At 44.1% G+C, this 14,310-nt stretch overlaps 1 protein-coding gene across 2 annotated transcripts; it reads right to left on the minus strand.

Annotated features, from left to right (window-relative positions):
* Positions 1-905: 905 nt before the first annotated feature.
* ndufs5 (NADH:ubiquinone oxidoreductase subunit S5) lies at positions 906-5,848 on the minus strand. Of its 2 annotated transcripts, none has more exons than XM_043717786.2 (3): positions 5,738-5,848; positions 1,679-1,904; positions 906-1,196 (listed from the first exon to the last, which is right to left on the minus strand). In XM_043717786.2, exons 2-3 carry the CDS (start codon positions 1,892-1,894, stop codon positions 1,092-1,094), a joined length of 321 nt encoding a protein of 106 aa, XP_043573721.1. In that variant the 5' UTR covers positions 1,895-1,904; positions 5,738-5,848; the 3' UTR covers positions 906-1,091. The 2 variants fall into 2 exon arrangements, with proteins under 2 accessions (XP_043573721.1, XP_043573722.1); XM_043717787.2 differs by lacking the exon at positions 5,738-5,848 and adding an exon at positions 2,089-2,221.
* Positions 5,849-14,310: the final 8,462 nt, after the last annotated feature.

A 14,310-nucleotide genomic window follows, 5' to 3' on the forward strand; every position in this document is an offset into this window, starting at 1 on the left:
TCGTTACCAGACTCTGCATGTGCACTAAAAACTTGCATTCATCTTAAGGTAGTTTTTAGAAGCATATACAAATGTTGATATTGAGATATATAATGGGCCAGGCAATCAAAAGTGTGGTGAAAGAGGTATGTTTTACAGAGCCTCAAAGTAAAAGGGATAATGAGGTGGAAGTTTTTTTTGGAAGAGGGGCCAGAATTCCAGAATTTTGGGCTGAATGTGCTGAAGACAGAACCACTGATAGTAAAACAACTGAAAGTGGGATGCACAAGAGATCAGAATTGGAGGAATGCAAATATCTGAGGGATACAAGGCTGGAGGAGGTTATAGAAATAGGGAGGGGTGATATCACAGAGAAACTTTAAAACAAAGAATGTAATAAATATATAAATTGAAATGTTCCCGGATGAGCAGCAAGAATGAGTCAGCAAGCATAGGAGTGCTGGGAGAAAGGGCTTAGAATGAATTAAGGTAAGTGTTAGACTAGTTTAAGATTATAGAGACCGCGCAAGATGGGAGTTTAGTCAGGAGTTAGGGTCAGGCAATTGTTGAGTCTCTTGGTGACAAAAATAGGGATGAAGGTTTCAGCAGTAGATGAGCTGAGCCAGGGGCAGAAATGGTGTTAGCAAAATGCATGTTGATGGTCTTGGTGAAACACAGTACAAGGGATAGAGATTCAACTCAGGGTGAAATAGCTATCAAGGTGGTAGCAGTGCAGTTCTATCTAAGACCATGATTAGTAAGAAAGATTGAGTTGGGCGGTGAGAATTCTAATACACTCATTCTAGCACGTAAGGTTTAACATGTGAGTTTTCCAGACTGCACCAATAATGTGAGACAGCATCAACAAAACAATATTGAGGCTGGAGCATCTTTAAACAAATTAAAAGCACAGGGAGCAAGTAGTGTCACACTGAATTATAATTTAATTATTCGATAGTAAATTATACAGATCTATCACCATCTGCACAAATATACTGGTATCCATGGCATGAAAGCTTACATAATAATTTTTGGCAGACCAAGTGCAATGCTTCAGTCTGAGTATTGCGAGGATTGTTGCTATTGCCAATGTGATGAAGTGAGGGCAGCACCTACGGTCGTTGTTCATCGTTGCCAATGTGGTGGTCTGGAGGAGTGTATTTGCCTTCCTTCATTAGCTTTTCCTTTTGCATTTTGATATCACGCAGCCTGTTGTGCTGTAAACAAGACAACAAGAAGCAGCAATGTAAGCAAAACACTTGGGAGTTTATGGAGATGTAATCTCTTGCAGACAAATTATGTGATTTGATTAATTTGTCATGTGTACCAAGAAAGGGAAAAGTATTGCTTTGCATGCCATCCAGGCAAATCATACCTTACACAAGTACATCAGGGCAATAGTAAAATATGCTTACAACATATTGTCGTGTACATAAATGGGTATGAAATCAATTAAACATGGGGAAGAAATCTGCACTTGAATTAAGTTAGGATGCCATCCACATTTCAGACTACTTCCACCATTACAATAATATGAAACATTGCTTAGTTCATAGATGTGACTTCTTTAAAAAGACTTCTAACTTAAGCTCGAGGAATAAAATCGACAACTGCAAGAACATTTCAAACTCTCAACTGCACCTTTCTGAAATCTTTGTGACAACACATTATCCCTCCCCCACAGTATCCAGCTACATACCAACTTCTGATGGTGTAAACATTCTTGGAAATCTTCCAATTCAAGTTTACATTCCTTCGTGGCTCTGATCTTCCCAATTCCATGTGCACATTCAATCCACTCCTTCTCAAATACATGGCAACGAGCTGGGCGGCGATTAGGTTGTACGCCACTTTGGATCAGCAACCATTTGTCAATATCGATACCTATTTTTTCTTGAAGATTAATCAACGGCATGGCTGAGAGCCTGGAAGCACAGGATACTCAGGAATTAACTGATGGAAGTAAACATGGCATTATTATTGATGCAATCTCCAAGCAGTATGCTTGGATCATGCAGAGTAGGAGAAGAATCTGGGTTTTTAAAAAACTCATTCAGGACACATTAGTGTTACTGGCTGGGCCAACATTTATTACCAAGCTGTAACTACCTTCAAGAGATGGTGGTGAGCTATCTCCTCGAACCTCTACAATCCATATGTGTTGGTCATCCACAATGCTGTGTGAAGGACTTCTAGAAGTTTAACACAGTAATTACAAGTTGGTAAAGATCCAGTACCAGTGCTATGAGGCTATTACAAAAACAAAGTGTTAGGAGATACTGTCATGACAATACATAAACTAAAAATTACTATTATGTCACAGCAAAAGTCACAATCAACTAGAATATTGGATGAAACCCTCCCCACCTAACTAACAATGAGAAGCAGTGGGGAAGTTGGCAGGAGGAAGAAAATTAGGCTGGATAGTGGGATTTGGCTGCCCACTTCCCACCTCCAAAGGGAATGGATTCAGTGCAGTCAGGCCAAAGTTCAACCTTCCTGCCCCACGGCCTACCGAGGCTCTGCCGGTCATGTCAGGGCCTCATCCTGCTTGGGCTCCAGCTCCCAGTGGAATGAAAAAAAGCTTTATTTATTCATTTACGGGTTGCTGGCCGGGCTAGCGTTTCAAGGTCAAGTAGGGATGGACAATAAATGCTGCACCAGCCAGTTTCACCCACATCTCATGAGTGAATAAAAAAAAAGTTGGTTAACTGGTATGGCAGACTGTCAGCTTTTTGGCAGTGTGTGCAGCTGGTATCCCTTGATCTAATTTGTGCTTGACTAAGGAACGGGACTTAGGACAGATGCCAGGGTCAAAGCAGTGGATCACTTACAGCAATCTTCCTGCCAATATTTCTGAGTTCCCCTGCTCTGCCTCTCCCTCTGCAACTAACTCCAGAAATCACACTCAAACACTAGTCATCCTTCAGGCTAGTGACCCTCTACTTTTTTTTATTTCAAAAATATACTTTATTCACAAAATAATTTGATGGTCTGTACAGTTGGTCATGCCATACATATGTAAACATGTACATACAGAGATCAGAGTTTATCATTTTTATACAGGTCTGTACATTTTTCAATCATATGCCCATATAATTAGCTGAGGCGTCAGCAGAGCCCAAATGACTGCATGGGCCCTCTGTTCTTCGTTAGGCAGGCAGACTTTACACAGTGGTCTTTCCCCACCGCGCCTTGGCGGCAGCTGCCACAAGCTTCAGCGCGTCCCTCAACACGTAGTCCTGGACCTTGGAATGTGCCAGTCTGCAGCACTCAGTCGGGGTCAACTCCTTCAGCTGGAAGATCAGCAGGTTTCGGACCGCCCAGAGAGCGTCCTTCACCGAGTTGATGATCCTCCAGGCGCAGTTGATGTTCATCTCGGTGTGCGTCCCGGGGAACAGACCGTAGAGCACGGAGTCCCGCGTCACGGCGCTGCTCGGGACGAACCTCGACAAACACCACTGCATTCTTCTCCAGACTTCCTCTGCATAGGCACATTCCAGAAGGAGGTGTGTGACAGTCTCGTCCCCCCCGCAGCCGCTTCGAGGGCAGCGTGCGGTGCGGCTGAGAGTCCGGGCGTGCATAAAGGATCTCACAGGCAGAGCCCTTCTCACCACCAGCCAAGCCATGTCTTGGTGCTTGTTGGAAAGTTCTGGCGATGAGGCATTCTGCCAAATGGCTTTGACAGTCTGCTCAGGGAACCGCTTGATAGGATCCGCCCTCTCCTTTTCCCGAAGGGTCTCAAGGACACTACGTGCTGACCACTTCCTGATGGACTTGTGGTCAAAGGTGTTTTTTCTTCATAAACTTCTCCACAAAGGACAGGTGATACGGAACGGTCCAACTACTCGGAGCAGGCTAGTGACCCTCTACCTGGGCCTCCAGGGACTGATATCCCAAGAGCAGGTGGACTCCTGCTATGGCGCTGCCAGGTTCTGGAGCTGCCACCCTCTGACTAGCTGTCAGGTCAAGGTGAGCATGGCTTTCCACTGACATTGGGACCCTGGAGCATGAAATCCAATAGCAGCCAATCAACTGCCAGGTGATGTGGTGGGCCCTCCCATTTAATGGCTGGCACGTTCCTCTCCTGGAATTCCTACCACTTTCTGATTCAATCTAAAAACGGGAAAGGTATAGTTATTGCTCCCAGTCAAGGATCATTCATCAGCTGATAATAAAGGCCCTGTGTGAGATTCAGTAGAGGGCCACTGGAACAATCCTTTGTTGAAAGGTCTTCAGTTATGACTAGGCTTAGGAAACTATTAAAAAACCTAAATAAAATTTTAAAAATAATGATAAGATTACACTTGGTTTAGGTGGACATGTTGAACAATCTATATAGATTAAGGAGACCAGAATAAATAGATATATGCAGAAGCAAAAAGAATAGGTTAAAGTTTAGGAGATAATTGTTTTCACAGTCACTAACCTATAGAATAAGGTGCAGCATATCAGTAAATGCCAAATCGCCACAAATATTCAAAAGGGACCTTTCTTTTTATTTTTTCCACTGCAAGTTAGCATCACCAGCCATACCAGCCCATCTTTAATTGGCCTGGAGTCACCCTCTTAACAACTACAGTCCTTGGGGTGTAGGCACATCTGCAGTGCTGTTGGGGAAGGAGTTCTAGGGCTGTGACCCAGACACACTGAAGTAACAGTGAGATAACATTAAGTCAGGCAAGAACTTCCAGGATTCTGGGTTTCTTGGTGGCAGAGGTTCAGAGTTTGGAAAGGTTATGGGTTGTTGAAGGACCCTTGGTGTGATTCTGCAGTGTATCTTGTAGTTGGCACAACCTGCTGTTACTGAGCAATACATTTAGGATGGCATATCTACATGATGGGTTATTGGGGAAATGTGTCACATAATCACTGGACTTGTTAGTTTCCTTTGCTCCTTTTAACAATTTGGGAATCTGTAATTCTTCATCTCTCTTTATCCATAATGCTTACCCATATTGTAAGTCATTTGTCATTTACACACCCATTCTAGAAGTTTATTAATATCTTGTTGAATTTGGACACAATCTTCCTCATATTTACCACTATCACAATTTGGTGCCCTCTGCAAATTATGAAATCATATTTCAGAATCTGCAGTCCATATAGGAATAGCAGTTTCAGACAAATCCCTGCCCATCCTCTTTCAGTTTAACCTCCATACTATTTTCTTAATAGCTCACCACCACCTTCATGTACTCACTGCAGACAGACATCTGCCACATTGAGTCCTAGCAACCGAAATGTATTACATCTACTATACCACTCCTAAGTATTTTTATTACTGTTATTTTCCTTTTTAGAGGTTTCAAGAAGTGGCCTACGGCTGCTCTGAGCTCATTGCCCCCCCACCCAATCCCTTTCTAAGTTTAGTTTAATAGACACAAATGAAACCCATCCAGCCTTGTCTTTCGGTTAAATGATTTTAAAACCCTAATTTAAGTAAACAACCATCTATAACCACAGCCTCTTCACTTTTCCAACTCTCAGCTACCAATATTCTCTCCTGGAGCAGTGAGCACCAGCCTGGCCCCTCTCCCTCTCTAAAGCTACCACATCCCCACACACCAAAACAGAAACTGCTGGAGAAACTCGGCAGCTCTGGCAACATCTGTGGAGAGAGAGAGAGGGAAATCAGAGTTAACATTTCGGGTCCAGTCACCCTTCCTCGATTTCTCTTCCCCCAGTAATCTCCATGGTTCCCCCAACGTCACCCTCTCCTCTATTTTCACACCCCACCCCCCAAGACCTCCCTTACCTCCCAAATGTCCTCTGCTCTTCCGCGCAGGCAGCCTCACTTTCCGGCCTGCCGTAAAACAGGAGCGCAGGCTTACGACGCGCGTGTTCAGCCGTCGCGAATGGAGCTCTGCTGCCCCCTGGAGCCGGAGCGCGGTGACGCAGAACGGACTGCTCTGAACCCAATGCGGCCAACTCGAGGAAAAAATGTGGTTTGGCCCCATCGATTCTTAATATAATCCAACGCATATCTTAACTGACGCAACATAGCAGCTAATTGCTTCTCACCACCCCCCCAATATCTTTTCAACCCATGATTACATTGTATCCACAATCTTTGAATTAATGTTTTATGATATTAAATTTACAGTTAATGTATGCTCTCAATTTGATGTTCATTCATTCATTCTGCCCAAGAAAAGGTTTCTGACTTGTTTGGTGTTGCTGCATTCTGAGCTATATGTTCATTGTAGTTTTTAACAGCGGTGGCTTGCCATTGTCTTCCCATCTCGGGTTGGGTGAGGATGTAGTTAAGTCTACCTGGGCCAGAGCACGAACCAAATCCATCACAGTTGCTGTCATTTTGAAACATTAGTATTTAGATTACTTACAGTGTGGAAGCAGGCCCTTCGGGCCAACAAATCCACACCGACCCACCGAAGCGCACCCACCCAGACCCATTCCCCTATATTTCTCCCTGCACCCAACACTACGGGCAATTTAGCATGGCCAGTTCACCTGACCTGCACATTTTTGGACTGTGGGAGGAAACCGGAGCACCTGGAGGAAACCCACGCAGACGCAGGGAGAATGTGCAAATCCACACAGTCAGTCGCCTCAGGCGGGAATTGAACCCAGGTCTCTGGTGCTGTGAGGCTGCAGTGCTAACCACTGTGCCACAGTGCCGCCCACAGCACTGCGTGTATGTAAGAACCAGGAGCAGGAGTCAGTAACGGAGCCCTCAAGCCTGCTTTGTCATTTAGTCCAAACACATCTTGGCTTCGACTCCCTTTTCTTGCCTGCTCCTGAAACCTTTTTAATCCAGTATTAATTAAAACTCTATCTGTCTTCTCCTTAAATTTGCTCTGTGTCTTAGCAACTGCTGCATTCTGGAGTAATCAATTCCATAGATGCACAACCCTTTGAGTGAAGTAATTCTTCCTCATCTTTGTTTTAATTCTGCCACCACTTAGCCTCACATAGAAACAAGGGAATTAGCAATGGGAGAAAGCAATTCAAGCCTTCGAGTCCATTCCACCATTTAACATGATCATGGCTGATCTTATCTTAATCCCTACTCCACTCTCCTTCCTGGTCCCCATAGCCTTTTATCCTGGTTTTCATCAGAAACATGTCTATTTCTTTCTTGAATCTGTTGATTGATTCCGCCTCCACTGTGCACAGGGACAATGTGTTCCTCAGATTCACAACCCTCTGAGAGAAATAGTTTCTCCTCATCTCAGTTTTGAACCTACCTCCTCTCACTCTATATCTATGACCTCTTGTTTGAGACTGTCCCACTAGAGGGGTTATCTGTTCAACATCCACCTTATCAATCCCCTTTAGCATGTTATATACCTCAGTCAGATCCCCCCTCATTCTTCTGAATTACAGCGAGTACAAGCCCAAGTTATTCAATCACTTCTCATACAACAGCCCTTTCGTGCTCTGGAATCAATCTGATGAACTTCCTCTCAATTGCCTCCAGTGCCACCACATCCTTCCTGGAGTAAGGAGACCAAAACAGGACACAATACTCCAGCAATGCTCTCACCAATGCCTGCCAGCCAGGTCTGAGGTGACCATCTGGAGGAATGCCCAGCAGTGTGTGAAGAAGGGCAGTAACTTTCTCACTTCTTGCAGACTAAGTGCTACCATTGTCTCTCTGCCACCTCGCCCTTGCTGCATCTCTTCTACTGTACCCACCAAGGCTCATGTTCTATCTCTCTTGCCATTACATACAACATTTTTCCTCATGCAACATCCCTCACCCATCTCAAGCCCACACAGCAGTAACCCTACATGACCTCTGCACTGCCTACTCACTCACCAGCTCGGTCAACACACCTCACAACCTCTTGCTACCTGTAACCAACTGCTGGGCCACTCATTCCATCTCATTCAATCCCTCCCTTTCTCTCTTTACAGGAGAAAATAGCCAATGAGACAGAAAGAACCAAAATGGGTGGTTGGGTGTTTGACATTCTATTCTTCAGCCTCTAAGTAAGGAGGATCATGACCATGTCCATTCAAGTGACAGATTGACCATCCCAAGCCCCTGGATTGATACTGGAGGCTGCCTTTGACTCAGCTAGTTGGGAATTCTGACTGAAGGTTATCTCCCTTGATTCGACTGAGGACTACTCCTCTTTGACTTTGAGACATGTCCATTTGTTGGAGGCACATCCAGAGGGTTTGGTGCCTACACTACTGGCATATGGTGTAGGTGTGCGATCGACACAGCACGTCCACTCCCTTAACTGATCACTGGCAGACTGCCTGACCGCATGTCTGAGCTAGAAGGCAAGGCAAGACAGAAGGACTGTAAGGCTGTTGGATCTGGCTGAGTGGCAAAGTGCAAAAAGGTGAGGCGACGTAAATCATAGATGCTGCGAGCATCAATATAGCCTCAAAATATATGAGCGCTTGGGATACGAGTTAGCATCCGGTCTCGTTCAAACTCGGTGCCTGGCCAAGCACACAGTGTCTGGCCACAGCACTCTGATGAGAGCTGGTGGTCCACTCCAAAGTGTACAGTTAGTGGGTTACAGATGTACCCAGATGAGGGTGTGGCGAGGCTGGCACATATTGGATGCCAATATCCATGGATGTGGGTGCGTGCAGTTGCTGCCATGGAGTTAGCCCTGAGATATTTGGTGCTCGGCATCCAAGATGAAGGTCCAGAGGAGCTCACAGTAAGCTGGAGTCACCAGGTGGCTGGCTCTGAATCTCATGTCAGGGTTTGTTGACAAAGAATTTCTGTGCAATAGCTGGTAGAATGGGAGGCTGTGCATGAATGAGGTGACATTAAGTAATAATGAGGGTGATAATGAGCATTAATGCCCATTAATGGGTCTCTCACTCCTCACTGATCTCGACATCCAGGATGTGAAAAAATGTGACATTTTATTCTCAACATCAAAAAGGGCATTGCACTGAATTTTCCCAAATTTCCCAACGTAGCCCACGTCGTTCAGGGCCTGGGTAGATTTTGCACATTGGTCAATGCAAAAAAACATTTTATCCAGTGAACAATGTTCTCCAATGTATCTGAAAATGTTTGGAATTTCACAATGTTGGTCAACTTAACATTCACTCACCTTTCAAGAACAAAGCCCTTTCTTCAATGATCATGTTATGAACATATTTATTTTACCATACAGTAATGCGATGATGAAACGGCAAGCTGGGAATACTTTTTCAATATACATATCAAAAGATTTCTAGAGTAGAGCTTTCCCATGGTTCCTGATATCTCTGAGCATGCGTGGACTATGTCATCTTCAGAAAATGGTTTGATTACATCAAAATGACAGAGGATTTAGACTGGACATTCCTGCAATGGAAAGGTCGTGGCTGATCCATCATGGATGATGAGTTGTCCTTTTATTTTGCACTGGTAATAGTTGGGAATGAAGTTGGAAATTCCACGGCAACACTGTCGAGTGTTTGTACTGCCCTCACCACATGGGATTGGCCATTACTGTGATGGAGAAATAGAGCAGCGGATGCAACTTGAAAAAAAAGACTGGCCGACAAGCTGGGTGCAGAATGCCCCCACCCCATCAGACACGTGTTCACCAAAACATGAATGCAAATCTCCTCAGAACAGAATAGAATGGAATAGCATTTATTGTCACATATATTCATTTGTAATGAGTAAAGGGAGAAATTTATAGATCGCCAATTATAGTGCTGACTTAGATACAAAAGTGGGAGAAAATGAGGACTGCAGATTTGGAGATCAGAGTCAGACAGCATCCGAGAAGCAGGAAAATCGACATTTCAGCCAAAAGCCCTTCATTAGGAATCATGATTCTCCTGCTCCTCAGATGCTGCCTGACCTGCTGTGCTTTTCCAGCACCACACTCTCGACTTGGATACAAAAGTTCCTAGGCACAGCTTCTTTAGTTACAAGATTTTAGACAATACAGAAATAAAATATCCAGCAGTTCAGAAAATAGTTCAGTATAGCAGGCCATCTAGCTTCCAGTCCACACTGGGCCCTGGCTCCCCACCATGTCAGCGGCATGCCAGGAGGATGCTGCGCCAGGCCGGAAGGTCACCATGCCACGCTGGGAGGCTGGAAGGTCACCATGCCACGCTGGGAGGCTGGAAGGTCACCATGTCACCCTGGGAGGCCGGGAGGTCACCACGCCACCCTGGGAGGCCGGGAGGTCACCATGTAATGTTGGGAGGCTGGAAGGTCACCATGTAATGTTGGGAGGCTGGAAGGTCACCACGCCACGCTGGGAGGCCGGGAGGTCACCATGTAATGTTGGGAGGCTGGAAGGTCACCACGTCACGCTGGGAGGGCGGAAGGTTACCACGTCACACTGGGAGGCCGGGAGGTCACCACGTCACGCTGGGAGGCTGGAAGGTCACCACATCACGCTGGGAGGCTGGAAGGTCACCACGTCACACTGGGAGGCTGGAAGGTCACCATGTAATGTTGGGAGGCTGGAGGTCACCACGTAATGTTGGGAGACTGGGAGGTCACCATGCCACACTGGGAGGCCGGAAGGTCACCACGTAATGTTGGGAGGCCGGGAGGTCACCACGTCACGCTGGGAGACCATTGCGCCAGGCCAGAAGGTCATCATGCCAAGCCAGGAACCCGCTGTGGCAGGCTGGAAGGTTGCCATGCCATACTGGGAGGCCCTGACAGAAGAAGGCCGCTGTGCCAGGCTGGACGATCCTGACTGATCTATCTACACTACAGAGTGCAGATGTTCCCTAACACACCTGACTGCATTCGACAAATAACTGCATTTTGTTTAAAAGTGTGACCCTGACCTCCCTTGGATTACTATATTCAGTTTCTTTCATGTAAAACTTTGTCAAGTGTTCAAAGGATGCCACTTGTAACATTCTCAAAATGATCAACTAGGACTGAACTTTCTAAATCTACACCAATTGTTAATTATAAAGCTATTAATATACAGGCGCCTCTCCAATTTATTTCTGAATATAGTTCCAGTATTGTTCTCATTGATGTAAGGCTAATGTGGTTGAAAATATCTGGGTTTGATTTATTTCCTTTCTAAATATAGGCACTATACTCAACAGTCTACTATTTACATAAATCAATGAGATCTCATTTCAGATAGAGCTTTTGAGGCAACTGTAGTCACATTTCAGACATACCTATTGCTTTAAATACAGAAATCTATCTCTCTGGCCAGAAAGCATTTGGCTAGCTGACAAAATTTCTTGTTAATGATAGCGTGAGAATAAAGGTTAGAGTAGAAGTTACCATAGTATGATGGTGGACTCCTCATTATCACAGTATGTTCCACCTTTAAGTGATTTTATTGTCTTCTGTGAATAAACTGATTCAAGACTCTTGCAAAAGCAATAGAATCCAGGCAGAATTGGCCACATGGTTGTAGAAGATCAGAGAATTTTCAGCGTTGGTTACATCCAAAACCATTTACATTAATGTTTTTGTGACCTGTTCCATAGGATTCAAGGAGCTTGGATCAAGCAAATACTAGATCAACATTGCAAGATTCTGATAATTCAGGAAAGTTCTTGAAATCTGTTCAATTTTCTTTAGAATGCAGGCATGAGTAGATAAACTTTAGATTTTTTTCATGTCACAAAATGTGTAATTTGCAACAAACCTGGTGTGCTCTCGTCAGACAATGAAAGTCTTGAGTATACTTTTAAAGTCATTTTCAGTCATTTTAAATCGGGGAATTTACAAATGGGGGAGTGAATGCCCTAAAATGATCATTTTTGTTGTTAAGCCTATTTTCAGCCTAATGAATAAACTTCACCTGGTTACCACTATGAAATAACCTAAGGAATACATTCTAATGGAAAGAAATTTCTAACATGTTGTCAAATTGTGGGTCTTCATTGAAAATCTTTGTTTGTGATTATGCAAATTAATGTTAACAGATATTAAAACTGCAATTTAAGGCAATGCAATTTCAAGTATATTTTGGCTGCAATATCCCTCCTGCATTTAGAACATAGAACATTGAACATTACAGCGCAGTACAGGCCATTCAGCCCTCGATGTTGCGCCACTTAGTGAAACCAATCTAACCTACACTATTCCACTCTTGTCCATATGCCTATACAATGATTATTTAAATGCCCATCTCTGACATCTGTCCAATGTCTATCACACCTCAAATTGAAGCTATGCCCCTCGTATTAGCCATCACCATTCGAGGAAAAAAGCTCTTACTGTCCACCCAATGAAACCGTCTGATCATCTTTTATGTCTCTATTAAATCACCTCTCAACCTTCTTCTCTCTAACGAAAACAGTCTCAAGTCCCTCAGCGTTTCCTCATAAGACCTTCCCTTCACACCAGGTAATGTTCTAGTAAATCTCCTCTGTACCCTTTCCAAAGCTTCCACATCCTTCCTATAATGCGGTGACCAGAACTGTACGCAATACTCCAAGTGTGGCCACACCAGTGTTTTGTACAGCTACTGCATGACCTCATGGTTCCGAAACTCAATCCCTCTACCAATAAAAGCTAACACACCGTATGCCTTCTTAGCAGCCCTATCAAACTAGGTGGCAACTTTGAGGGATCAGTGTACATGGTCACCAAGATCTCTCTGCTCATCTACACTACCAAGAATCTTACCATTCGCCCAGTACTCTGCATTCTGTTACTCCTTCCAAAATGAATCCCCTCACATTTTTCTGCATAACATTTCATTTGCCATCTCTCTGCCCAGCTCTGCAGCTTTTCTATGTCCCTCTGTAACCTACAACATCCTTCGGCACTACCCACAACTGTACAGACCTTAGTGTCATCCGCAAATTTACTAATCCATCCTTCAACGCCCTCATCCAGGTCGTTTATAAAAATGAAAAACAACAGTGGACCCAAAACAGATCCTTGCGGTACACCACTAGTAACTGAACTCCAGGATTAACATTTCCCATCAACCACCACCCTCTGTCTCCTTTCAGCTAACCAATTTCTGATCAAAACCGTTAAATAGCCCTCAATCCCATGCTTCCATATTTTGTGCAGTAGCCTATTATGGGGAACCTTATCAAATGTCTTACTAAAATCCATGTATACCACATCAATGGCTTTATCCTCATCCACCTGCTTAGTCACCTTCTCAAAGAACTCAATAAGCTTTGTGAGGCACAACCTACCCTTCACAAAATCGTGTTGACTATCCCTAATAAACTTATTCATATCGAGATGATTATAAATCCTATCTCTTATAACCTTTTCCAAAACTTTACCCACAACCAAAGTAAGATTCACTGGTCTATAATTACCAGGGTTGTCTCTACTCCCCTTCTTGAACAAGGGAACAATACTTGCTATCCTCCAGTCTTCTGGTACTATTCCTGTAGATAATGATGACATAAAGATCAAAGTCAAAGGCTCGGCAAACTCCTCCCTGGCTTCCCAGAGAATCCTAGGATAAATCCCATCTGGCCCAGGGGATTTATCTATTTTCACATTTTCCAGAATTTCTAACATCTCTTCATTGTGAACCTCAATCCCATTTAGTCTGGTAGCCTGTTTCTCAGTATTCTCCTCGACAACATTGTCTTTTTCCAATGTGAATACTGATGAAAAATATTCATTTAGCGCTTCCCCATCTCCTCGGACTCCATGCACAACTTCCTACTACTGTCCTTAATTAGCCCTAATCTTACTCTAGTCTTTCGTTTATCCCTTATATACCTGTAGAAAGTCTTAGGGTTTACTCTGATCCTGTCTGCCAACAACTTCTCATGTCCCCTCCTTGTTCATCTTAGCGCTCTCTTTAGGTCTTTCCTGGTTACCTTGTAACTGTCAATTGCCCTAACTGAGCCTTCACATCTCATCCTAACATAAGCCACCTTCTTTCTCTTGACAAGAGCTTCAACTTCCTTAGTAAATCACAGCTCCTGTGCTTGACAGCCTCCTCCCTATCTGACAGGTACATACTTATCAAGGACACGCAGTAGCTGTTCCTTGAATAAACTCAACATTTTTATAGTGCCCATGCTCTGCAGTTTCCTTCCCCATCCTATGCATCCTAAATCTTGTCTAATTGCATCATAATTGCCTTTTCCCCAGCTGTAGCTCTTGCCCTGTGGTGTATACCTATCCCTTTCCATTGCTAAAATAAACATAACTGAATTGTGGTCACTATCACCAAAGTGTTCACTTACCTCCAAATCTAACACCTGGCCAGTACCAAATCTAATGTGGTTGTGTCCCTTGTTGGCCTGTCTACATACCGTGTCAGAAACCCTCCTGCACACAATGGACAAAAACTGACCTATCTAAAGTACTCAAACTATAGTATCTCCAGTCAATATTTAGGAAGTTGAAGTCCCCTACACTGTCACACTCTCTCCTATCTTTGCTATCCTTTTCTCTACATTTCT

The sequence above is a fragment of the Chiloscyllium plagiosum genome, unplaced genomic scaffold (genome assembly GCF_037043375.1).
Source record: "Chiloscyllium plagiosum isolate Xiang-an unplaced genomic scaffold, Cpla_swu_hap1 HiC_scaffold_30, whole genome shotgun sequence".
Lineage (NCBI taxonomy): Eukaryota > Metazoa > Chordata > Chondrichthyes > Orectolobiformes > Hemiscylliidae > Chiloscyllium > Chiloscyllium plagiosum.